Source organism: Hyla sarda, chromosome 2, assembly GCF_029499605.1.
Source record: "Hyla sarda isolate aHylSar1 chromosome 2, aHylSar1.hap1, whole genome shotgun sequence".
Taxonomy (NCBI): Eukaryota; Metazoa; Chordata; class Amphibia; order Anura; family Hylidae; genus Hyla; species Hyla sarda.
The window spans coordinates 430428783-430456452 of record NC_079190.1 but is presented as its reverse complement, the minus strand read 5'-3'; the positions used below and the strand labels follow the sequence as shown (position 1 = coordinate 430456452).

Sequence of the window (27670 nt, the reverse complement as noted above, 5' to 3'; positions counted from 1 at the left end):
ACCTCGCAGGTACCTTTTGGTCCGGAGGCGAAGGGTAAGGTTTGTTGGGGGGCCTCTCTCCTATCGGAGAAGGGCTTGCGATAGACCGCATCCTTTGTGCACGTTTTTTTAGTGTAACACGTTTGCACTTTTTCTTGCACTTTGGGTGAATCGAAAGCACGTTCCTCGGCTTTAGATAAAAAAAAAAAAAAAAAAAAAAAAATCTCTTAAAGATACAACACATTTTATAATACAATACACTGCAGAACATATGTACAGGGAGGGGGAACAGGTGCAAGGGGTCCTGGGGACACTGACACACAGACAAAAGAGGGACCCAGAGGTCACTGAATGGAGTCTGCCTGACAGGGCAGCAAGGGTACAGGGCAACATCTCCTGTACTGGGCTACCGCACTACAACCCCCAGCATGCCTGGACAGCCATTGGCTGTCTGGGCATGCTGGGAGTTGTGGTTTTGCAATAGCCAAGGTCCACAGCTTGGAGACCACTGCCCTATAAGGAAATCAATAATTCCTATGTACCCCACAGTGAACACTACAACCCCACCTGTTATACAATTGCGTAGCCCTGCCCCTAGACTAGGGCTTCATTTTAGCACCTTCAAATAATTCCCAGACTGACCTGTCATGACCTACAGCAGTAATCTCCAACCTGTAACGCCCCAGATATTGCAAAACTACAACTTCCATCATGCCCTGACAGTCAATGCTTGTCAGGACATAATGAGATTTGTAGTATTGCAACAAGTTGTGGAACACTAATCTATAGAATATAATGAGAGGTGTGTGGACACTTATAATTGGCAGCACTAGCAGCACACGAGTTTACTCTTGCCAGTAGTAATGATGGCGCCGGTGTGCCTCCCATGTCAGGTCGCAGAGATGAGGTCATCAGTGAGCCCACGGGCTGTGTACACTATGGCGGCGCCCATGAGTGCAGGCGTGATCTAGGAGCCAGTGACGAGGATGTGGTCGGTCAGGGCTGCTCGTGTCCTGGCTGAGGTTAAAGCGGCAGGTCAGTGACGGCGCAGTGTGATGACGTCAGTGCTGCTCCTACTGACTTCTGTGACCTGTAGTTCTACAGCAGCAGGGGAATGACTAGTCTTGTGCTGTTGCTGTATGTGCTAGTAATTGCATGAGGGTCTATGCAGCTGATAAGGAGAAATGACAAATATATTGTAGAGCTGCATGTATCTTCAGCCTGTTGTAAGACTACTACCCCATCATGTCCTGCCAGGTGCTGTATTGTGTGGCTCCTGGATTTCAGGGCTCAAGTCCTGCAGGAACGCGTGGGAACTGAGTCCCTGCACTTTTTCCCCAGGATTTGACCTCTGTTGGATTTCCTCACCTCTCTAGTATTATAGGCTTATACTAGCAGTGTTTCCTGACCTGTGTGCCTCCAGCTGTTGCAAAGCTACCAACTCACACTCCCAGCTATTATCTGTCCGGGCATGCTGGGAGTTGTAGTTTTGCAACAGATGGAGGCACCCTGGAAGGGAAACACTGACATACAGTAACTCCTCAGTGTTGTGATCTCTTGCCCTTGGACCATCACTGTATAAGTGATGTCTATACTGAACATCAGCCATAGATAAGCCTAGGTGTTTAAATGTACCTGTTATTTGGGAAAAGTTGATATATATAATATACATTGTTTAGAAATGTGTATTTTTGGGTAAATAAATGCTTTCTATGCTGCTATGTGTGACGCTATATTACAAGATTATCTCCCCCTACATCTTCATAGATAACTCCATGCCCTTACAACTGATGAAAAGTTTTTTGCGTGGAAATTATCATTGTGTTTATACAGCTTTTTTTTGTTTGTGTACGTTTGTCGCAACTTGCAGTGCTTTTGAGAGGTTTGGAAAATTTTATGTGAAATTCGTAACCACTAAAAAGTGAAATTCCTAAGTCACTCCACGTTAAAGAGTATCTGTCATGATCTTGTTACATTTTATAATCCTCCCAGTTCACTCCCCTCATCATAATAAACCACCCCCTGCCTTTATTTATTTATTTTTTGTTTTCTACCTTAACGGGGTACTTAAAAAAAAAAAAAGTTGCCACTAGGTGTCTCCCTACTTGTCCAGAGCACATTTCTCCCCATTTCTTGCACAGACTTTGAACTCCTGCTAAAATGGACAGAGGTGTCAGCAGAGAGCACTGTGGTCAGGCAGAAAGGAAATTCAAAAAGAAAAGAACTTCCAGTGGATCATAACAGCAGCTGATAAGTACTGGAAGGATTAAAGGGGTACTCCGATGGAAAACTTTTTTCTTTTTCTTTTTTTATTAACTAGTGCCAGAAAGTTACACAGATTTATAAATTACTTCTATTAAAAAATCTTAATCCTTCCAGTACTTATTAGCTGCTGAATACTACAGAGGAAATTATTTTCTTTTCGGAACACAGTGCTCTCTGCTGACATCTCTGTCTATTTTAGGAACTGTCCAGGGCAGCATATGTTTGCTATGGGGATTTTCTCCTACTCTGGACAGTTCCTTATAATGGACAGATATGTCAGCAGAGAGCTCTGTGTTCCAAAAAGAAAATAATTTCCTCTGTAGTATTCAGCAGCTAATAAGTACCGGAAAGATTAAGATTTTTTAATAGAAGTAACTTAAAAATCTGTAACCAGTTGATAAAAAATAAACAGGTTTTCCACCAGAGTACCCCTTTAATCCTTCCAGTACTTATCAGCTGCTATTATGATCCACAGGAAGTTCTTTTCTTTTTGAATTTTCTGTCTGCCTGACCACAGTGCTCTCTACTGACACATCTATCCATTTTAGCAGGAGTTCAAAGTCTGTGCAAGAAATGGGGGGAAATGTGCTCTGGACAAGTAGGGAGACACCTAGTGGCAGCTTTTTTAAACACAAATAAAACATAGAAAACTTAATTTATTTTTTTTAAACAATGTACATTAGAAATATTTTTTTATTTACCATAATGAGTGCAATAGCAAAAAATTTTTTAATGACCGTGCCCATTTAAGCATTTTCACAAACTTGCTTAACCTCAGGACTACAGATGAGCGAACTTACAGTAAATTCGATTTGTCACGAACTTCTCGGCTCGGCAGTTGATGATTTATCCTGCATAAATTAGTTCAGCTTTCAGGTGCTCCGGTGGGCTGGAAAAGGTGGATACAGTCCTAGGAGACTCTTTCCTAGGAATGTATCCACCTTTTCCAGCCCACCGGAGCACCTGAGGGCTGAACTAATTTATGCAGGATAAATCATCAACTGCCGAGCCGAGAAGTTCGTGACGAATCAAATTTACTGTAAGTTCGCTCATCTCTAATCAGGACGTCAAATTGTTGCACGAATCTATGCTTAGGTGCACCAGCGACAATCAATGCGCCAAAGATAAGCAAAAAAGAAACCTCTATCCCCAATGATAAATGTCCCTCTATATTAAGTCAAATGTGTTTTTGCTTGAAAAAATGACAGGTCAGTGACGGTGCAGCGTGGTGATGATGTCCGTGGCAGAGCTGCCATCTACTACTATTGTGAACTATACATAATTTATTGATAGGTCTTTGTTTCTTTTATTTTCACAGGAACTGTCATACTTCTAAGTAAGAGGGGTCATCAAAAGTTTAATAGGTTTTCTGCATGTCTATATGGGAAGGACTCTGCTATTGGAAGTTTGTTGGGGGTCAACCAGCATATAGCTACAAGTGAACTTCTCAGCCCACAAGCACCAGCTATTTCCTTCAATAAAGGTAAATTTCTATGTAACTATTTGAGTTCCCAGTGTATTATATTTTTTTCATACATATCAATATGAAGATAGCATTCACCGGAGTAGAAAGAGATACTTTTATTCCAATAACAGTCAGGTCATAGATGCATAGAGTCGTTTTAGATTAGCTGCCACAATGTCTCCCATATTCTTAACACACACACACAGAAGTATCATGCTCCCCTATACCTCTATAGCTCACCCTCAGAAACAGCATCAGCATGGAGAACATTATAGAGCAATGTATGCGGTTAATCCAGCACTGGATTGAGATAGAATACTCAATGTAAGCTCCTGCTGTTTTTCATTTTGCTTCTATTGCTTTCCAGCTACTCCTTCCTCCCATCTCCATGGACTAGTATGGACAGCATGTAATCTGCTGCCTATACAACGGTCTGACTCTAATGTGTATGAGGGTCTTATGACTTTCCCCTGGCATGTGAAATTGGAGAGAGAAGGATTAGGCATGTTGGATTTGTTTCTGGGGAAATAAGCCACCACCAGAGAAGTCAAGCAGCAATTTACCCCTCCTTTCTCTATTCAAAGTACAGGAACACTCAGCTAAGCTAAAGTTGATGTGTATGGGGTAATCGGATCAGGTGCATGGGTACCCTTTTAGATTCAGTCTGTTGAGTCAGCTAAAGTTGTAAGGTTCCGCCAACTTTCATAATGTTAACGACCAGCTTTAGAAATCATGTTGTCCCCTTTACCATTTGACATTGTTCCCATTTTCTGCAGTTCAGACTGAATATATTTATATTTGCAGCTAATCAAGACAGTTTATTAAAGCATGATCCTGACCAGCCAGAGAACCCCAAGGTCCTAAAGCTTGCGATTATAGGAGCTCCCAATGCAGGAAAATCTACTTTATCCAACCAGCTTTTGGGCAGAAAGGTAAAAATCATAATACGCAAGGCTTATATTCAGGATACATCATGGTATGTTATGTTTTTTTCGTTTACTTGATGGCGCCCTCCATGTATCTCTGTAGGAGAGCACAAAGATAAAGATATCCAAATGCTGTATCTCCCGCTTTCCCATAGAGATACATGTAGGAGGTGTGTCGACTGCCCCTTCGTGTGGGGGTCGACACACCATATTCCTGGGGAGAGCCAGGATACCATGCAGAATAGAGGATAAGTCATGCATGATAATTCTCCTTTAAGTAGTAGAGAGGGGTTTGTGTAAGTCATTGACTTACTTAGGCCCACTCTATTGAGTGGTTATGCTGTATAAGAATAGTACATTGCCTAGTCTGGTGTGTTGTTGTTGCAGACGAACTTTTGGAGATCCTCAAAACCTTGCAGGGAATTTTATTGTAGATAAGAACCATTCGGCCCATCTAGTCTGCCCAATAATGTGTGACAATATGTCTGTATCAGGGGCGTAGCTACAAACCACAGGGCCCCCCTGTGTCATGGCCAGACTGAGACCAAAAATAGGCCAGACCTTTTAAAATAAGCATTTTTTGGTGGGGGTCCAACTGCTGGGACCCCCACCGATCACCTTGGTTCAAGTGGCTCTCCAGCCATTGCATAGCTACAACTCTCATCATGTGTAGAGAGCTTCAGGCATAATGGGAGTTGTAGTTTTGTAACAGCTGGAGAGCCACAGATTGAGGTACATTGTCACCCATCATCTCTGCAGAACTTACAAGTGACTACAGCTGCTCTGATGGGACAGTCAGGAGAATAATATCAGTGACCTAAGTAACATCTTCTCTGTTGTCTTTCTTTTTCTTCCTCATCTGGTCCAGACCACCGTGACTTCTTCCAGCTACATCTTCCTCTGTAGAGTGTCTGAAACCAGCAAATCATTGGTTCCCCACTTTTTCAGCAGATCTTCATCCTCTATATGAAGACTATAACCCTGCCAAATACTGCACCCGCTGAATATAATACTAACACATACTGGGTCCCCCTGAATGTAATACTTCCACATACTGTGTCCGTAATACTACTGCCGCCGCACACTGTTTATTCTCAGTTCAGTTGAATTTTACCCTTACCCCTGGACTTTCCTCCTCCAGACCCTTCTGTCCTCCTCCTCCAGGCTCCTCTGCCTTCTCCCCAGACGCTTAAACCTCTCCATGCTCCTCTGCCCCTCGCCCAGACCCCAAAGTCCTCTCCACACTTCTCTGTCCCCCTCCCCAGACCCCAAGGTCCTGCTCCAGAAAGCCATCAGAATAGGAGTAATAGTTGTGCAACAGCTGGAGAGCAGCAGATTGGAGAATATCAATATTAACCAATATTACCCAACCAATCAGTGGAGTATTTTAGTTTTTTGCTGCCTTAGGCCAACCCGTACCCCATCGCCCCCCACCCCTCCGCATTCATGTACAGTATATGTATGTATTAGATAGATGTGTATATGACGTGTGTATGTATGATAGATGTGTGTACGTAGGATAGAAGTATGTATGATAGAGTTGTGTATGTATGATAGATGTGTGTATGTGTGATAGATGTATGATCATACATACACACATCTTTCATACATACATCATACATACATCTATCATACATACACCAGCCATATACACATATAGCATACATATACCAGTGGTACACACACCTATCATACACACACACACACACACACGCGCACATCATACATCACTCACACATCAATCATGCACAAACACACATCTATCATATACACATAATACATACATCTTCATACACACACATACATAAACTCTATCATACACACCATACACACATCTATCATACCCCCCCGACCTGTTGGCACTGCCCGGGGGGCCTGACTTGGCAGCACATAATATTGGGGCCCTGTGGGCTATGAGGCCCGGTCGCGATTGCATCCTTTGCGACCTCTATAGCTTAGCCACAAATCTATATATTTTGTGTTTTACATTTTACAAGAGGACTGGCTTTTCTAAAAATGAAATACTCTTGTGTGTATAGGTTTTTGCCGTATCCAGTAAAGTGCACACCACACGCTGCAAAGCAAAGGGTATCATCACAGAAGAAGACACCCAGATAGTAAGTACTGCTTGGAGTCATAGTTCAGATAAGAGACAACGGGGGGTAACATTCTCCTACAACAAACACTGTTCAGTCATGATCTTCAACGTGTAGCTCTGTAGCTTTTAGACTGCAGAATGTGGTTTTGTACCAGCTATAAAGATACAGTATTGATCTAAAACTTGCAGATGTAAATAGGCTGCATCCCAGAATGCAAATGACTACAGCCAGCTCTTTGCATTTGTTCAGCTAGCAGAGAGATTACACATGTGAAGCCCAAAGGATTCTGAATAGCTCTAGGCTGAAATGTTGCTGTCAGCACAATTTTTTTTTATGTACTTGAAAAATGTATTTGCACGTGTATTTAACTTTTTATGTCAATAATTTATTATTTTTTTTGTAAAGAACAAATGTATGTGCACATGGGTAGAAAACCTTATGCGTGAGCAACACTGTGACAAGGCCTTTGCTGAGCAGTGGTCAACACAGGTGGTGGCGGGTGCTGTGCTGAAGCTCCCATTGAGCTTCAGAGTGGAGCTGCACGGAGTAGTGATAGGTGCTTATTTTTTTGTGTGGTTCACCATCTGTCATTAAAGAGGTACTCTGGAGAACTAAACTCATAGCCCATCCTTTCCCTTTGATCAACCTAAATAATTGTGGAAATATCCTTTATTAGTGGTATAGAGCAGTTTCCCCTCTTTGGTTGTCAGTCACATGCATGAAGTGTGGGAATTACTTTATCCAGCCATCCACCCTGTCACTGTCCAAATCCCTCTCTGAATGCAGCTCCCACCCTCCTGATGAGTCATGCTCTCTTTAGTGCTGAGAACTGGGAGGTGTGTGCAGCCCAGGCCAATCAGACAATGAACCTCTCTCTGCTGCTCAGAATAGGAGGGTGGAGGCTGGCAGAGCAGAAATGCAATGAATGCTGGGAGATATAGGTAAGGGGAGAGAAGGATGTCAAAGAATATCAAGCAGCCAGAGAAGACAACAGGGGCCACAGGAGCCATGCATATCAGGCAAGATCATTTTCAGGGAAAATATCCAGGTAGTGTGGTGGCTTTGGAGCTTTATATTCACACACACTTCCCTGGAGTACCCCTTTAAAATCAATGGAAAAGATTTATAAAAGTGAAACCGGCTGGCTGTTGGTTCAGTTTACATATCAGAAACCATTTATGTTACCCCTATGATCCATTACTACTTAGAGTCCAAGTTAACCCAAAAACATTACCTGTTACCCAGTTAAGGTGTTAATATTATGGTTATGTTTGTATAGAATGCTTTTATAGATTTGACGTTGCCTCCTTTTATTTATTTAGTAGTATCTCTTTCCTAACTACAACTATTTCCAGTGGACTGGTTACATGTGTAGAGGAATACATCTGACATATAATTTATTAGTGTTTTCATGAGCACAAATTAAACCATATTACTTATAATTATGTTCCATTTTGTGTGTAGGATATTATGGCTATGATGCTATTGCTTTGCATGGCTGAGCACTCCTCTCTTTCCTTTCTGTGCATGCGACCGAGACAAACCCATAGACTTGTATAGTAAGTTTTGTCTCGATCACGTGGTACAGAGCCAGGAGTGAATGCTCTAAGCACAATTGGTCTGAACACTCCGAACCCCACTGATAAATACGTTTAACATGGGACATGTCAAAAGTTTTTTCAAGTGACAGTGCCCAGTTAAAGATTTATTTTTGGTTGCTATGTATTATGTTTAAGCTCATGTGTGTAATGTAGAGTCAGTGCATGTTGTACTAGGTTGTGCAGGCCAATGTTTTAAGTAGAAATGCTTTCAGAACAAATGCTTTATGTCCTATCTTATGTTTAGATCCTCCTGGATACTCCTGGTATGGTCAATAATTTAAGAGCTGAAAGGTGAGCTGTCTGTTTTATTTTATTGTATCTTATAAATGTTTGTATTTCCTATGCAATACTGTATATGGTTTTATCGCTCACTTCCACCCAAACCCAACCCAAAAAAGAAACTGTGGACAAATAAACTAAGCTTAAAACAACAGAAAACTACTGCTTAAAGGGGTACTCCGCCCCTGGCATCTTATCCCCTATCCAAAGGATAGGGGATAAGATGTTAGCTCGCCGTGGTCCCGCTGCTGGGGACCCCGGGGATCGCCGCTGCGGCACCCCGCCATCATTACTGCACAGAGCGAGTTCGCTCTGTGCGTATTGAAGGGCGATACAGGGGCCAGAGCAGCGTGACGTCATGGCTCCGCCCCTCATGACATCACGTCCCGTCCCCTTAATGCGAGTCTATGGCAGGGTCGTCACGCCCCCTCCCATAGACTTGTATTGACTGGGGCGGGCCGTGACATAACGATGCTCCGGTCCCTGTATTGCCCGTCATTACGTGCAGAGCGAACTCGCTCTGTGATGTAATAATAGAGAGGTGCTGCAGCAGCAATCCCCGGGGTCCCCAGCAGCGGGACCCCGGCGATCTGACATCTTATCCCCTATCCTTTGGATAGGGGATAAGATGTCTAGGGGCGGAGTACCCCTTTAATTCTGTGCATGAAACCAGTTTATTTTTATATGACGCGTTCAACAGTCAGTAGCTTGCGAGACTCTTGTGGCTTCCCAGTTGCAGATGCAAATATACAGTGGTAGCACCACAGGGTAAGGTGAGACGGAGGGGGGTATTAAGGGGCAGGCTGAGGGGCTAAAAGGCAGGGAAAGTAGTAACATTAGTAGGAATACTATGTTACTAGGCCACACCTCTTAACGATTGAGGCCACACCCCCTAACAACCAATTAAGTAATGATGAAAATCATCGACAACTATTTCCATTATCGATTTTTATTGATAATGTTGATTAATCATTGAAGACATAGTAGACAGCCTATCTGCCAAGATGTCTGATGAAATAAGAATTGGACGTCGGTTTGTTTGAGCAATTGTTTCCCTGGCAGAAAAGTGCCCCCATATTGTGGATTGCAATAAAAATGCATGCTCAGGGCATCAGAGCATGCATACAGAGCAGGAGCGCTGTTTTGCATATTGTTATACATGGAGGATTGCTCATACACCAGCTGGATTTCCTCTATAAGGACCAGTACCCCTTTATCCCGAGCTGTGTCAAAGGCCTCTCACACTAGAAACCAGTACCTTATTCTGGAGTAATGGGGGCAAGAACCCCAAAACAGCTTACTGCAGATGAGTGTATGTGTAATCTATCCTAGTCATATTGCCATGCACTTTAGTGTGTCAGATATTGATCTCCAGGATAGCTACCTATAGGTGGCACTATAGAGACAGGTTTTTCTCTCACACAGGATAGTGAGGTTGGCACATGACTGATCTCCTGGGAAACAAAAAGAAAAAAAATCTTTAAAATAAAAAAAAATTAATGACATTAACGGATCTAAGGAAAGGAGGCTAATAAGGTTAGTCTGGATTTTTTGTGTTTTTTTTTTGTCCTCTAAGGGTCGTGCAGTTCGTCCAGTAATGTGATTAATCGACGTGTGTACTTGTTCTGGTCTTACGCTTCTTCTTGACTGCTGAACATCATGCAGCGGTTTATAAAAACTTATTTTATTCAATCTGCTCTGTGTATCCCATCAACCCTCAATCGTTAAAATAATTCTACCGCTTTGATTAGTTCAGTACCATATCCGTAAGGATCTCCAAGCCGAATGTTTAGGCATGTATTTTCTTTACCGTCACCCACTTGATTTTTGCAAGTAGCAGGGTTTCTAACTTAGCCGGAGATCAATAACACATATTTACATGAATCAATTGGTTTTGTCAGTGCTAGATTAAGGGCCTTGCTTCACCGAGGCAATCGATGTAGTGAGGGGATGTAGTTAATGCCACATTACTTGTGCTTTAAAGAACCAATAAACATAACAAATCACCTTATATAAAATCACAAATATTGGTTCCCAGGCTTGAGGAGTATGACATTCTTAATATGTTTCTTATTATGGAGCAGGATTTAAAAGGGACGCTGGAGTTTTCCAATAGCATTTATTCATTACTGAGTCATTCAGAGTCTCCCATGAATAATTTTTCACAGGCAATGCCAAGCTTGGAGCTGTTGAATAACAATGGAAGTCACAGCCAGTATTTATAAACCATGACACCGCAATGAACAGAACCCAACGGTGAAGGAAGTAAACCTAAGGCCCTATTACACAGGGTGATTATCCGCCAAATCCCCTGTGTGATAGACCCAGTGGTCAGCTGATGAGTGAGCAAACATTTGTTCATCAGCTCATCACATCTTATACGTAGACTTAAAAAACATTGTTCATTGGCCACAGATGTCCCCTTGTATGAGGGGATGTGCAGATGACAATGATAGAAATGAAGGGCTGCACCAATAATCCAGTGCCCACACGATAATTGGTTCCTGTCCTTAAAGACAATCTGACACCCTGTTCACCCGCACTAAACCCAATATACGGGGTTATAGTGCTGGTGAATAGCTTTACAAAGAGGAGTTACTTCCTTAAATCCGTTGAGTATTTCCTGAGTTATGGCACTGCAATCTTCCTGCTGCATTGTGCTTCAGCATGCAATGGAGGCAGGGAGCCGGCTCACCCAGCTTCCCTGCCTCCTCCATATTCTTTGTCTGCCCCTCCCCCATCATTAGTATTCTAATGAATGTTGTTAGTGAGCACACACAGAGCCCACATTGCACCCAGCTGCATCTTGCAGGATGGCACATTCAGGAGCGGTGATGTCATTATATTATGCAAGAGGCAGGTTGCCAGTCAGATATTGTACTTGACGCTATGCCTTACCCTGTTGGAATGACTATGCAATGTGTCAAGCATACTGCTTAATGAACGCGTTTCAGAAGGGCCCTGAAACTTTGCCTGCACCGGGCCAGGTCACTGAGAATATGTAGGTGGGTGGGTGGGCAATATATATGAGAGGGCTTGCTGCCTATGGGTATTGATAGGGACAATATGGAGACATGCTTAGCAGAAGCTCTTTCAGTCGAGTCTTCAGTTTATAGCACCAAGCAGAAGCTCCGGCAGCTTTCAAAGGAAACTCAGTACAGCCTCAGGTGCTCCATCTTATCCATTCACAATGATAGAAGGATCATACATCTTCTGGTTCAGGCTATGACCTGAAAAATATACAAAAAAATGTGGGAGCGCAACGTAAAAAAGAGGGGAAAACCTATATCGAGGATACTGCGTTGCACATACCCATGTGCCAAAAACAGAGTACTAATAGTATAAAAGGGAGGCAGTCCTGCTAGGCTAGGTAAGAGTAAAAGATATAAGGTCAAAAATTAGAAAGAATAGAAAGAGAAAACGTGTCTAAAATAGCATAAAATAATGACATTTATTTAGAAAATGATGTGAGGTCTGCGGCAGGGCCCTTGTCGCAGACTGGTCACTAGATAAAATGGTTACAATGGTATAAAAAATATTAACAGTGATATTGCACTTCAACAATTGGACAATGAGACAATGAAAGTGGGGCAATGGGACAGTGCAAACAGTATCTGTTTAGTTATACTGTAAAGTCATATTATAAGAGCCAGGATTAATCCAGATGAAAGTGCATGGCAAAAAAGTTAATAATCCAATAGGGAAATTTTCAGTAGCTCTGGAGCCTCCCAGATTGGGGCCCACTATGAACGTTTATAGGTGCAGAGATACAGGCGATGCCCCCTCTACCCCGACGGCACAGGGACTGAATGCAAGAGGGCAATCGCTATACAGTTCAGGCACTTAGTGCCTCTTACCGGCTACAGTGTGCACGGTCAGATGTGTGCGGCTGTGCCTGCGTTCCGGATGGCACGGGAGAAATGTAGGAGGTGTGATAGGATCCGGTGCTGGGGGTCGGAGATGATGGCTGGGAAGCAGCGTGTGGCAGCGCTGTGAAGCCTAGCGATCGTAGCAGCGTATGGCAGCGCTGGAGGTATCCTCTCTACCCCGATGGCAGGTGAGAGTATAGGTGAGGACTGGCGATGCAGTAACAATTGTCTCTGATGATGTGCAGGGTTGTCTTAACACAGACGCGTTTCGGGGAGCTGCGTCCCCTTTTTCAGTGGTGGAGGTTCAGGGACTGTATCAAGCTATGACCTACCACAGTTTTTGTATGACAGATATATAGATAGAAGTGAATAGTTGGGCACAGCTTCAACTAGAGGGAATACTCTTCTCTGTATCGGACAGTGGGACTGCAGCTTGGTGGGACAACATGATGATCCACTCTGGAGGATGCTTAGCATAGGTAGCGTATGAACACATTGAACACTAGAGATGGGTTAACTTACAGTAATTCGATTCGTCACAAACTTCTCGGCTCGGCAGTTGATGACTTATCCTGCATAAATGAGTTCAGCTTTCAGGTGCTCCGGTGGGCTGGAAAAGGTGGATACAGTCCTAGGAGAGAGTCTCCAGCCCACCGGAGCACCTGAAAGCTGAACTAATTCATGCAGGCTAAAGTCAGCAACTGCCGAGCCGAGAAGTTCGTGACTAATCGAATCACTGTAACTTCGCTCATCTCTATTGATCACTTTCTAAAAAGTCAGTGTCACAATTCTCTACTGTGGTAACTTCTCTGGACCTAAAACACAAAGGAGGGGAGGACAAGACATCAGAAAGACGAGCTGAGCGGCCAACAATTGTTTCATACCGTACCCATCACAGGCCTGTAGGAGTACGTGTAGTGTATGAAACAATTGTTGCCCACTTAGCTCGTCCTTCTGATGTCTTGTCCTCCCCTGCTTTGTATTTTATCAACTACATAATGTCCAGAGAAGTTACCACGGAAGAGAGGCGTGCCGCTGACCTCTTTTGCAAAGCCACCACAGTTTTAATCTACGTCCACGTCATAATTTATTTTATTTTATTTTTTTATTGTCTATGATTTTATTGTAGGTATGTAGTTTATAATATACATCTGCCTAAAACTATATTGATAGTATAGGGCCTAAGTCTTTAAACTGTGGACCTCTAGCTGTTGCAAAACTACAACTCCCAACATGCCTGGACAGCCAACGGCTGTCCGGGCATGCTGGGAGTTGTAGTTTGCCATAGCTGGAGGTCCACCTTTTAGAGACCACTGGTATAGGGGAACGGGCATGTATTAATAAACTGCCAGGTCTGTAGGTCTTTTTTATGTAGCAAGTTGCTCTTATTTATTTTTTGTTTTAAGGCATAAACTGGATAAAGCCTTTCAGGAGGACCCTTGGGAATCAGTGAAGATGGCTGATGTTGGTAAGAATGTTCCCTTCTATACTCTCCTCCTTTGTAGGTTTTTGGAGAAAATGAGAGAGGCTTAAAGGGGTTATCCAGGAAAACCCTTTTTTTTTTTTTTATATATATATATATCAACTGGCTCTAGAAAGTTAAACAGATTTGTAAATTTACTTCTATAAAAAAAAAATCTTAATCCTTTCAGTCCTTATGAGCTGCTGAAGTTAAGGTTGCTCTTTTCTGTCTAAGTGCTCTCTGATGACACTTGTCTTGGGAACCGCCCAGTTTAGAAGCAAATCCTCATAGCAAACCTCTTCTTCTAAACTGGGCGGTTCCCGAGACACGTGTCATCATAGAGCACTTAGACAGAAAAGAACAACCTTAACTTTTCAGAAGCTCATATGTACTGAAAGGATTAAGATTTTTTAATAGAAGTAATTTACAAATTTGTTTAACTTTCTGGAGCCAGTAGATATATATAATATATAATAAATAAATAAATAAATAAATAAATAAATAAAGTAAGTTTTTTCCTGGATAACCCCTTTAAATATTTAACAATTTTATATTCTATTTAACAATGACTTTGGAACAATTTAAGATGTGTAACCCTAATCTCACTTTCTCTTTTGTGCACGCTTTCTCTTTCTCCCCATCCCTCTCTCATAACAAATGTAATTTATAATATAGTAGATCATTTTGTTAACCCCCCAATGCTCTCTCTTTTGCAGCGTTGGTTTTGGTGGATGTTTCGGATAAGTGGATGAGAAAATCTTTGCACCCCGAGGTGCTCAAGTGTTTATCCAAGAACCCCCATGTCCCCAGCATACTGGTGTTAAACAAAGTAAGTGCATACAATGCATACCCACAATATTCCTTGAAATAACTTGAAACTGGCAAAGTAGTAATGAATAAAAACTTACCAAAAAATTATCTGTTGGAAATAAGATGAAATAATGAAAGTGTCCTGGACAAAAATGATGGTCCCTGAACTTAATATTTGGTTGCACAACCTTTTGAGGCAGTCAACTCTTAAAGGGGTACTCCTTTGGAAAACAATTTTTATTAAATTAACTGGTTCCAGAAAGTTAAACAGATTTGTAAATTAAAAACAACATTTTCAAACAGTAACCAACCCCTCAAGACTAGTATCAGTTGCCTGATACATAGATGAAAAAATAATGATAGTAAATAGCTGGATCGTGCTTCAAATATAGGATACAATTTTATTAAAATGTATAAAATATCAATTGTTGCAACTTGACCTCATGGTACAGGGCCCTTGTGGCGAGGAAAAGAACAAACACCGATATTTACTATTGATAGAAAAATAAATAAAATTGGTGTCACTTTCGATAATCCGGCAACTGATAGTCCAGAAATGTATTAAAGTCCCGTAAATAATAAGGGATCCTGATATATTAAAAGAGATGGGTAGGTTATAGTTACCAGCCTGGTATAAGTCCCACTGTATCATCACCTGAGGATAGATAGTGAGGTCCGCAAGCCTCGGGGAGTGAAAGACGCTGGCATGCGTCACCGCGACGGCCCTTTCCTCATACATGCCTACTGAGGAAAGGGCCGTGTTCTACTTATAAGAGCCCTGAAACGCGTCTAGTTGTATGACTATACCACCGATATCTAATACCCACCTTTATTGAAAGACTGACTTCGGGTTAAACCAGCAATATCATCCAAGTCCAATATCCAGGCAGCATTGCCAAGCGCCTGAGATGTCACACGCCATCAGGATATTACGAGGTCTGCACTCTTTCACCGCTAGATTCCAACTACAGCGAGAGATCCCGGGAGCGGCTTCCATCCATACTGGTCTGTGGCAGGCAGACCGCCGCGGTGACGCATTCCAGCGTCTTTCACCACCCGAGACTTGCGGACATCACTATCTATCCTCAGGTGACGATACAGTGGGACTTATACCAGGCTGCTAACTATAACCTACCCATCTCTTTTAATATATCAGGATCCCTTATTATTTACGGGACTTTAATACATTTCTGGACTATCAGTTGCCGGATTATCGAAAGTGACACCAATTTTATTAATTTTTCTATCAATGCTAAATATCGGTGTTTGTTCTTATTGTAATTGTATGCTCAAGCAAGCATATCTCTTTTCCTCGGCACGAGCCCTGTGCCATGAGGTCAAGTTGCAACAATTGATATTTTATACATTTTAATAAAATTGTATCCTATATTTGAAGCACGATCCAGCTATTTACTATCATTATTTTTCATCTATGCATCAGGCAACTGATACTAGTCTTGAGGGGTTGGTTACTGTTTGAAAATATTGTTTTAAATTTCTAACACCTGGTGTGTAGGTGTACAACCTCCTTACCTCGGCTAGTTAATTGTGAGCTCCACAACCCTTTTGTTTTTTAGATTTGTAAACTAATTATATTAAAAAATCTTAATCCTACTACTTATCAGCTGCTGTATGCCAAAGAGAAAGTTGTGTTGTTCTTTTCAGTCTGACCACAGTGCTCTCTGCTGCCACCTCTTTTCGTGTCAGGAACTGTCCAGAGTAGGAGCAAATCCCCATAGCAAACCTATCCTGCTCTGGACAGCTCCTGGCATGGACAGAGGTGTCAGCAGAGAACATTGGGGTCATACTGAAAAAACTACTCAACTTCCTCTGGAGCATACAGCAGCTAAGTACTGGAAGGATTAAGATTTTTTAATAGTGATTTACAAATCTGCTTAAAGGGGTTATCCACCATAAGGTGATTTTAGTACGTACCTGGCAACCAGTAATGGACATGCTTAGGATGGATCTGCGCTTGTCTTGGGGTAAATGGCTATGTCATGAGATTACCATAACACTGTGGCTAGCTTTCTGTGAACTTGTACTTCCTGTTTGGCTTATGTTTTTTGACTACAAATCTCACAATGCAATTTCCCTCCCTCCCACACATCAGCCACCCCGCCCATTGAAACAAAAGACCTGGGGTTTTCAATCAGGGTGCCTACAGCTGTTGCATAAGTTGCAGATTGATCTCTCTCCCACCAAGCAATCCCTCCACCCATTGAAGCAGACAGGCTCCCTGTCATCAGCTGACTAGTGAGTCAGGTCTCGGCTGCATTGCAACCTGGGAAAAATCCGAGACAACAGTCATTTTGTATGCTGTTAAAAATAAATAGTGGGGTGAAAATCACAGAATTGTGAGAAAACCATCACACACAGGTACATACACTATATTATGAACTACACTAACTTTGTAGCCCCTGTAGCATAGTCAAATAAAAAAAAAATTCCTGGAGTACCCCTTTAACTTTCTTGGACCAGTTGAGTTGAAATTTTTTTTTGTCTTCCGCCAGGGTACCCCAATGAGATGAGACTTCTGCACTTGTCTCCAGGTATCTTGGCCCACTCCTCATAGGATCCTGCTCCAGCTGTCTCAGGTGTGAAGGTGTCTTCTCCAGACTGTAGGTTTCAGCTCCTTCCACAAGTTAATATTATCCAGATCAGGACTCGTAGAAGCCAATGTTTTGCTCTTAGCCATTCTTGGATGTTTTAGCAGTGTGTTTTGGGCCATTGTACTGTTGGAGGAGCCATGACTTGCGACTGACACCAAGCTTCCTGACACTGGGCAGCACATTTTGTTCCAGAATGCGTTGATAGTCTTGAGATTTCATTGTACCCTGTACAGATTTAAGACATCCTGTGCTAAATGCAGCTTAGCAGTCCCAAAATGAAACCGAGCCTCCTCTGTGCTTCACAGTAGGTACAGAGTTATTTTCTTTGTATGCTTTATTTTTGCATCTGCTAACGTAATAGTGATGTGATGTGTCAAAAAGCTACAGTTTTGTCTCGCTTTGTGGCTTGTCGATGTTCATTTTGGCAAATTCTAGTCTTGCTTTTTTTCCTCGATCATCTTCCATTAAATCCACTTTGGCTCTAACAGTGATGGATGTGCTATCTGTGTAATGCTGCATAGACGCCGCTGCGCAGCGACGCACCTGACGGCGTAGCGGTGTCTATGCAGCGTACTAGGCCGGAGCCTGCCCGGAGTGGAGAAAAGGACCCCCGGAGAAGGACAGCTCGGACCGGTTCACCCTCCACCCGGAATGCCGCCGGACACTACAGGAAGGATGGATGGCCCGGACCACCCCCATTACGGGTAAGTTTAATTTTTTTTATTGACTCGGAGGGTAGGGAAGGGGACCGACCGGTATAGCGGTATGGGCAAAAATCCATACCGTGGGAGAAAAAAAAAACTGTATCCGGTTCATACCGGTATACCGCCCAGCACTACGGTGGGGGTGCGACGCGGTGCGGTTGGTCAGGGGGGGGGGGGTGCGGTCGCGGTGCGGCGGGTCGGGGGGGGCGGTGATCGCGGTGCGGGGGGGCGGGGCATTATCAGCCTATCGGCAAGGTAATTGCCGATACCGATAATGCCCAAAATCGGGATTATCGGCCGATAATATCGGCCATACCGATAATCGGTCGATCCCTAATTACTATTATCTGTCTCTTTGTGTTGTCATGAATTTTGCTCTTGCGGCGGTGTCCACGGTGGTTGGTTGCATTAAACTTCTGAATAATATGCAAGTGTAGTCACAGGAATATCAAGGTGCTTGGAGATGTTATATAGTCTTTACCTATAACAGGTTTGTCTATAATTTTCAAATTCCCTGAAACTACTCTCTCCTTGGCTTCCTTTGATCCATGTTTATTGTGGTCCACACCATGATACCAAACAGCACAGTGACTATTTTTCACCCCATAAATAGGCGACTGATTCCAAGTTTGGAGACACCTGTGATGTTAATTGTAGGACACAACTTAGTGTAAGACGTCCCTGTTGTTAAATGATCTCCTATCTTTTCTAGGGGTAACATAATTTTTGTTCAGTCCAGGTTCATTATTTTATTTTTCATAATGATTCTGTTGAGCCACATTTCAAAACCAATGTGTGATCTTCATCAGATAATTCTCAGCAATTTTTTATTCATTATTACTTTTGTGTATTTCAAGTTATTCCAGAGAATTGTAGGTTTTTCTGTCTTTAATGGAAGGGTGCCAACAACGACGTCTGTATGTACTCTACTTTTCTGTTCTCAAAAAGTCTTTTTTTGGCCTGTTTAGATTCTTTTTTTGCTTGAGTGCTGTGTAGACAGTCTCTTACCTCATTTACATATTACCATATATTATCTTTATGCAGGAAGGAATGAATTGAGTTCATCAGGCCATCAATCTTGCAGTATGCATTCACATCGCAAGTGAGCAAATGGGGAAACAGATGATCAATCCTTACTGATGCACTCATCACTTTTCACTAGTCGTGTACATTGCAGGTGCATTTAGAATAATTGCTCTGCTTATGCTGCAATATCTGCTCAAATATTGAACAGCTGGTTGGTGAGTGAAATGGCACATGCTATAGGTCTGATATTACAGTTACTGCCGCAATTTTTTCAGACTATTTTTTAAATACGATAAATATGGTAAAAATTTAATAAACACAGTAAAATCTTAAAAATTTAAAATTCCTTTAGTCTGGCATTCAGTAATGTAGAAATGTATGACCTTAAAGACACAGTCAAATTTTTTTTTGCTTATATAGTGCTAACGCAGCCCTGCAGTCTCATTTTTTTCATCCTAGCTAAATTGCATCCATGTGTTTTATTACTGCAGCTTGGTCATGTGATGGCCAGTATGACCACCAGAAAATTACCTGCTCTGTAAACAGGCTTTTAGACCCCTCTGTGTTGCTGACTTTCCGTGAAATCCAGGTTTGCATTATTATCTATCAGATTCCTTTTTGCAGCTAGTAGACCCCAACCCCTTCTCCTTCTCCCTCCATGCACAGAATGCTGCGGATGATAAAATGTCTCCCTTCTTTTAGAGAATGGGGTTGCAGTGGTGTTTTTTTTTTTTTTTTTGGTTAACTGTAGCGTTATACCTTTCCTTTGACTTACACTACCTATGTCTTCTGTGTGCAGATTCTGTAGTGTGTCCAGTGAGATGTCGCATTACATTGTTCATAAGACTCTGTAAGAAAATATGATATCCTAGAATGTAAGTCTGGAGACAGAAGTTCTATGTCCCTGATCTATCACTTGCTGCAATTACATAGGACTCGGAGCAAGTGCAGTGATGAGACTCTGCCTCATCTGTCTCTGCCAGAGACCTTGTGGATAATGAAGGCTGCATTAGGAAGCCATATCAGAGAGAAAGATGGCAGACAACCCAGGCATGCCACATATTAGCCTATGCTTTTTCCTGCAGTGCAAAACGGGTCAGAGGATAAATCTAGAAGGAAAAGTACAGAGTAATATAGAGGGCAGAGGAAAGTCCTATAGGAGATGCAGAGAGTAATATGGAGGGCAGGACCGGTCTAGAAGGAGTTGCACAGAATATAATAATGTAATGGGCAAAGGACGGGTCTAGAATGAGATGCAGAGAGTAATATAGTGGACAAATGACAAGTCTAGAAAAGAATTCACAGAGTATAATAATGTAGAGTGGAAGAGGACAGGTCTAGAAGAAGATGCAGAGACTAATATAGTGGACAGAGGACAGGTCAAGAAGGAGCTGCAGAGAGTAAGCAGGGCAGGTCTAGAAAAAGATGTGTAAAGTATAGTAATGTAAAGGGGCAGAGGACAGGTCATAAGGAGATGCAGAGGACAGGTCTAGAAGAGAATTCACAAAGCATAGTAATGTAGAGGGGCAGAGGACAGGTCTAGAAGGAGATGCAGAGAGTAATGTAGAGGGGCAGAGGACAGGTCTAGAAGGAGATGCAGAGAGTAATGTAGAGGGGCAGAGGACAGGTCTAGAAGGGGATGCAGAGACTAATGTAGAGGGGCAGAGGACAGGCCTAGAAGGGGATGCAGAGAGTAATGTAGAGGGGCAGAGGACAGGTCTAGAAGGAGATGCAGAGAGTAATGTAGAGGGGCAGAGGACAGGTCTAGAAGGAGATGCAGAGAGTAATGTAGAGGGGCAGAGGACAGGTCTAGAAGGGGATGCAGAGACTAATGTAGAGGGGCAGAGGACAGGCCTAGAAGGGGATGCAGAGAGTAATGTAGAGGGGCAGAGGACAGGTCTAGAAGGAGATGCAGAGAGTAATGTAGAGGGGCAGAGGACAGGTCTAGAAGGAGATGCAGAGAGTAATGTAGAGGGGCAGAGGACAGGTCTAGAAGGAGATGCAGAGAGTAATGTAGAGGGGCAGAGGACAGGTCTAGAAGGGGATGCAGAGACTAATGTAGAGGGGCAGAGGACAGGCCTAGAAGGGGATGCAGAGAGTAATGTAGAGGGGCAGAGGACAGGTCTAGAAGGAGATGCAGAGAGTAATGTAGAGGGGCAGAGGACAGGTCTAGAAGGGGATGCAGAGACTAATGTAGAGGGGCAGAGGACAGGTCTAGAAGGGGATGCAGAGAGTAATGTAGAGGGGCAGAGGACAGGTCTAGAAGGGGATGCAGAGAGTAATGTAGAGGGGCAGAGGACAGGTCTAGAAGAGGATGCAGAGAGTAATGTAGAGGGGCAGAGGACAGTCCTAAAAGATATGCACAGAGTAATGTAAAGGGGCAAAGGACGGGGGGGGGGGGAGTTGGCTTGTGGAGGGGTTGGTGCAAAACTGTTTACTATGTGGGATATCTGTGACAAGTTTTCATTTCAGGAGCTAAACGGAAGCATACTTGACTGTGTTTGGTTGGCTGTTTGTATGCCTGCTGTATGCTCTTACTTTACTAAACATCTCCTGACATACTTCCTTAGTACGACAGGTTATGAGTGGGGTGGGTATACTAGCGCCCCTGGGTGACGCGGCGACTTGTGTGGCTGTATTTGTACCTTGTTTTGGGGTGTTTGTTTTTTTTTTTAGGATCAAACTTGAGACATTGCAAAGGGGAAAAACTTCAGGTGGGTTGGCGTTACCTAATCCCTGGTTGTATTAACTCGCCTCGCAACTGCATCAGGTTAGAGGGTGGGCGAAGGAGTCTTTACTGGGTCCTACGGGTCGTTTATTTATGGCCAAACATGGAGGGAGAGGGCCACTACATATTCTGGAAATTGGAGCCCTGACCAGACCTCCGGATTCTTCTCCCACTACCCAGCTCCTTTGCCAGCTCTGGGGCCATACGCGTAAGTTACTGGGTCTTACGAGTTTCATATCATGTACACCGCTGTGGCGTAACCCGGGCTTACCGGTTTTCTATTCTTTTGGGGAAGCTGGTTATTGGGAGAGAAAGGGACTGTGTGAAGTGGGGCAGTTAGCTGTACAGGGGGTAGTTCGATCTTTTGAGGACTTGCAGGAAGAGTTCGCTTTACCACGCTCATCATTTTATCGCTACCTGCAACTCCGTCATGTGTACGAAACGCAAAATCGTCTGCGGCTGATGGAGGTACAAACTAACAGGGTCCTAGAATCTGTAGTTACGAAAAGGGAGTCTGCGGGAGTTATTTCTTGGCTCTACGGTAAGTTATTACGTTTTTACCATGAACGTTTCCCCTTAACAGTCCGAACTAAGTGGGAGAGAGACCTTGGTGGGTTGAGTGACGAGTAATGGTCTATAGTTCTGTCGCTTACCCCGTCATTGTCCTTGTCAGAGTCTAATAAACTATCACAGTTGCTCTTTTTGCACAGGGTGTATAAGACCCCACTGTTCTTACATAACATTGGTGTTCGGTCCGACTCTACCTGCCCTAGGTGTGGTGAGTTGGAGGCTCACTTGCTACGTAATGTGGGAGTGTCCTGTCTTAACTGCCTATTGGACTGATGTGATACACCTTATTAGGACTGTCTATGGAGTCACACTGAATAGAGAACCTAAGGTGTGCCTACTTGGCCTTGTTGGATGTGATCAGGAACCTTACATGATAGAAGTGGGGATCTTACGTGTGCTGTATCAAGCCAGGAAACTAATTGCGCAGTTCTGGATCAGGCCGTCTCCTCCGGGAGTAGCTGATCTTATTAAAAGAATAAAGCAGATGCGCTTGGAAAAAGGGATATATATTAAACGTAAAGTTGAAAGGAAGTTTGATGGTATTTGGGGACCCTGGGTACACCATTTTGACCCCCTGACGACTGATTCATAATTGCTTGTATGCCCTCAGTCTGTACTTGATGTGGTGTGATTGGCTTGAATACTGGGGATCTGTAAATGTGGCTTCACTCTTTTCTTTGCCCGCTCTTTTATCTCTATCCTTCTTTGGTGGCTTTGTTGGAGTGCCTGTAGGTACCGCTTGCTGTGGTTATGTGTACAAGGAGTGAGGGAGTATGCCCTTCGGGACCAAAGTTTATTTAAACCTTTAGTTGCCTACAAGTGTGTACTTTTGTTGCTGCAAAGGGGAGAGACAGACTGTTTGTTTGTAAGGTGGTTGGGGTGGAGGGGGGTTTACTGTATGTGAACTGTTTCTTTAAAAAAAATGTTTGAAACTTTAATAAAAAAATATCTGATTGAAAAAGGGGCAAAGGAAAGGTCTAGAAGAAGATGCAAAGAGTAATGTAAAGGGGCAGAGGATCGGTCTAGAAGGAGATGCAGAGAGTAATGTAAAGAGGCAGACGACAGGTCTAGAAGGAGATGCAGAGAGTAATGTAGAGGGGCAGAGGACAGGTCTAGAAGGAGGTGCAAAGAGTAATGTAGAGGGGCAGAGGACAGGTCTAGAAGGAGATGCAGAGAGTAATGTAGAGGGGCAGAGGACAGGTCTAGAAGAAGATGCAAAGAGTAATGTAGAGGGCCAGAGGACAGGTCTAGAAGAAGATGCAAAGAGTAATGTAGAGGGGCAGACGACCGGTCTAGAAGGAGATGCACAAAGTAATATAGAGGGTAGAGAACAGTTCTAAATGAAGGGGCACAAAGCAATGACAAGAGTTGTTTATAATAAGAAAATCTGATGACTTTTGTTTAGTTGGTTCCGGTGGTGGTGTGGTCAGAAGCCAGATTGAAGCTGTTGCAGTGAGGTGGGAATTTTCTTTGAATCTTTTGCAGGAGAGGACAACCCCAGAAGTTACTTGTGAGGATTTCAATGACAGGAGCTCAGTAAATAATACAAGTTGAAAAAAGAAAAAGGTTCACAATAACAGAATACGCACATCCACACACACTCGGGCAGTGGAGTTAGTCAGCCATAGTGGAAACACAACTGGCCATGTTTCAGGTTTAATGTTTTTATTGCCTTTTGTTCTAGACTCTTTGGACGTATAATTATTTATTATTTGTTTCGCCCTTTGATTGGACAATTTTATGGTTATCTATCTGCTGTGTGGATGTGCGTGTTCTGGCACCTGTGGAATTGCTTACCCTAGTGAGCTCGGCAAAGCGTTTTCTGTTTTCTTTTGTGGGTCACACCGTGTTTGCCTGATGGCTCCAGTGAATAGCTCTTTTTCTCCATTATTGCAGGTTTGCTTAAAGGAACAGTAAATCTTGTTCCAAATAAAAAGTCGGCTGTACTTTTTTGTGTTTGTGATAACATAATTTATGTTGTATTTTTATATTTTAGGTTGATTTAGTAACGCAGAAAAGCATGTTGCTGGATGTCACAAGTAAACTGACTGAAGGACTGGTTAAGGGGAGGAAAGCGGTAATAAAATCTAGTAAAAAATCTGTAGACAGAAGCGTCAAGTCAGATCCACATATAAGAAAAGAAGAGTCTGGAGGACTGCCCGAGGATGAGCAGGATAATTCTGACAAATACCTAAAAGACAGGACTGGGTGGCCTCATTTTCAGGAGGTGTTCATGCTTTCAGCATTAGAAGGAGATGAAGTTGATACACTAAAGGTAAAAATGACATTTAACCACATGATTTTTTTCTCAGAATCAGTTTAAGTAGGCAGAGGATATAGTGGCTTATTACCATATTGATATCTCTTCTGTTTGAACTATCCTGCCAATCACTTCTGCCATCCCAAGATCTCTATGAGCTTTACCAATTGTCCCAGAAAAAATAAATGTTGCGGCTTCAGAGATGACTACAGATACCCGATTGCCATCAGAAGCATTACACCCCCCGTGTAATGCTTCTGATGGCAATCGGGTATCTGTAGTCATCTCTGAAGCCGCAACATTTTTTTTTTTTTAGCACATATTAGTATGATGTTCTGTATGGGCTCTTAATGCTTAGTGTTAGGAAATAATTTTGGAATGATACAGTAAGGATGCATTGTGTCTGTCACAGGGGCGACACAGATCAGCATTCTGTGTAAAAAGTAGTATTTATTTATTATTATTTTTTTTTTACTTTTTGTATTTCCTACCAAAATGTATAAAAAAAAAAAAAAAAAAAAAAAAAAAAAAAAAAGCCTAATGTGTCCAGTGATGGAGAAAAGCAGCAGCTTCAAGAATTACTCTGATTCCATTGTACAAGAGGATCGGGGTGATGAGATGTTGCTACTGAGCATGTGTGTCTGTAATGCCCCAATGGGTGTTGACCCACTGTGCCACTTACCAGTTTTCACCCCTTATCTCCCTTAAGGATGCAAAAGCTGGACTTTTGCTGCAGGAGAGATACCAGGTCACGAGTGGTCCCGGTTAAAGGGGTTATCCAGGAATAGAAAAAGAAAGCTAATTTCTTTCAAAAACAGCTCCACGTCTGTCCCCAGGTGGGGTGTGGTATTATAACTTGGCTCCATTCACTTCAATGGAACTGAGCTGCAGAACCACACCCAACCTGGAGACAGACGGGTAGCATTTTTTCTTCTTCTAGAAATTAGCCCTGTTTTTCTATTCCTGGATAACCCCTTTAGGTGGCAGCTGGCCAGAATGCCAAATTGGCTAGCATTGGGGGAAACAGGCAGAAGGGGCGAGATGATGCCATAGATGGATAATAGCACAGCAAATCGAGGCCAATGTAGCAGAGCTGTGTAAGGGTTGATAGCAGAGCTGAGTATCTCAGAAGCAGCCAGGTGGTAGCTAGCTCAGAATACAGAGGCGTGGTTGACAGTCCAGGTCATACACAGGAAGTCAGCGAGGTACAAGAGGAGAAGTTAGAGTCAGGAACAGTGCAGACAAACACCTTTGCCAAAGTAAACTACAATGTTGCTTAGGCATCAGAGAACTGATGGAGCAGAGCTATAAAGGTGGTGCCTGGCAGTGATAGCAGACCAGAATGAGGGATGTGCATGAACCCTTAAAGAAACAGTACATGCACACACATGGCCCCTGTGGAGTACGCCAGATACTGTTGCTTCCTGCAGTACGTAGGATGAAGTCTAAAGCCTGTATCGGGGAGGGGGAGCTGAGCAAGCAGCTCGGCCAAGGTAAACAGCAGGACATGCTGCATGCCGGCGGCTGCCAACCTCTGGCGTTACCGTGACCACCAGCTCTGGACACTTAAATCAGTGGTAGCCACATTCTGGACCTTGGAGGTGTAGTTTTTTTTTTTTTTTTTTTTTTTTAACTACTGGAGGTCGCAGTTTAGAAACCACTGCATTAGATGGACATTCTGGGAGGGAATAAAAAGAACCCCAGAGGCTCTATAACACATATATAACAGTGATATCTAACACAGTAGTAAATGTGAGATGATTCCTTTCATTTCTGGTTGGTCCCTTTTAACTGGTTTGCAAGTAATCTAGTGTTTATAGATTAAACAGACGTCTAAGGTTTGGTTTTGGGCTTTAGGAAGTATAAAACCAGTAGATTAAACCTATTTTTCTCTGATTTAGAAATATCTGATGACTCTTGCCAAGCCAGGAGAATGGGAATATCATAGCGAGGTTGTGACTACTCAGTCACCAGAGGACATTTGCCAAAATATTATCAGAGAGAAGCTTCTGGAATACTTGCCCAAGGAGATTCCTTACAATATCACTCAGGTAAAATACCAATGTTTTTTTTTCTCTTTTCTAAATACAGTATTGTAAATTTACTTTTTTAAAGGGGGATTCTACATTTGCTTTATCAGATGTTCCTTACTGAATCATGTATGAAATAAATTTTATTCTCCGCTTCCGTTAGCACCCAAGCTTCCCCTAGTGGTTTTTGCAGGAAGACAGAACTTTATTTCACTCCATGGCTATACAGTAGATTTTAAATTCTGTGAAAGGAATCCACTTTGTCCTCTGTAAGTATAGATTAGGGCTGGGCGGTATACCGGTTCATACGGAATACCGATTTTTTTTTTGGGCTGCACGATATGAATTTTCCCCCATACCGCAATACCGGTTGGGCCCCTCCCCCTCGGGAATGTATTATCAGCCTAGCGCAGCGCTGTCCCCACATTGGGGAACTAATCCTATGTTTACCCGCCAGCACTGTTCTGCTCCCCCCAATTAATGATCAGCCCCGCGGGGTACTACTCACAGATGTCAAGCACCGCCCTCCTCCTCTTTGTTGGGGGCCGCCGGGTGCTGGAACTCTATACTGTACGCCAATGGTCTCCAACCTGCAGCTGTCCGGGCATGCTGGGAGTTGTAGTTTTGCAACAGCTGGAGGTCCGCAGGTTGGAGACCACTGCTGTACGCTGTATACCTATGCCCTGGCTGCAAAATTTACAGAAAATAAACTTTTAACTCTCCCACCTCGGCCGCATACTGGGGACTGGAACGTGGACAGCCGTCAGCCTATCACCGGCTGGAGCAATGCCCCGCCCCGGCCAGTGATAGGCTGAGCGCACTGTCATGTAAGAAGCCGGCTTCTTACATTACAGTGGGCTCAGCCGATCACTGGCCGGGGCGGGACATTGCTCCAGCCGGTGATAGGCTGACGGCTGTCCTCCCCCGTCCCCAGCGTGCGGCCGAGGTGGGTGAGTTAAAAGTTTTATTTTCTGTATCTTTTGCA

General features: G+C 43.2%; 1 protein-coding gene across 2 annotated transcripts in view; it reads left to right on the top strand.

Annotated features, from left to right (window-relative positions):
* The first annotated feature begins 865 nt into the window (after positions 1-865).
* ERAL1 (Era like 12S mitochondrial rRNA chaperone 1) overlaps positions 866-27670 on the top strand; it is a 28379-nt gene continuing 1574 nt past the window's right edge. Inside the window, exons 1-9 of one of the 2 annotated variants that reach the window (XM_056559063.1) lie at positions 866-1014; positions 3563-3727; positions 4514-4641; positions 6675-6752; positions 8580-8626; positions 13890-13951; positions 14662-14774; positions 24392-24670; positions 26557-26706. In XM_056559063.1, the coding sequence (XP_056415038.1) occupies positions 966-1014; positions 3563-3727; positions 4514-4641; positions 6675-6752; positions 8580-8626; positions 13890-13951; positions 14662-14774; positions 24392-24670; positions 26557-26706 (1071 nt within the window). In that variant the 5' untranslated portion in view covers positions 866-965. Of the gene's footprint in view, positions 1015-1156; positions 1237-3562; positions 3728-4513; positions 4642-6674; positions 6753-8579; positions 8627-13889; positions 13952-14661; positions 14775-24391; positions 24671-26556; positions 26707-27670 lie in introns of those variants that run through there. The other variant, XM_056559064.1, reaches the window with a different exon arrangement.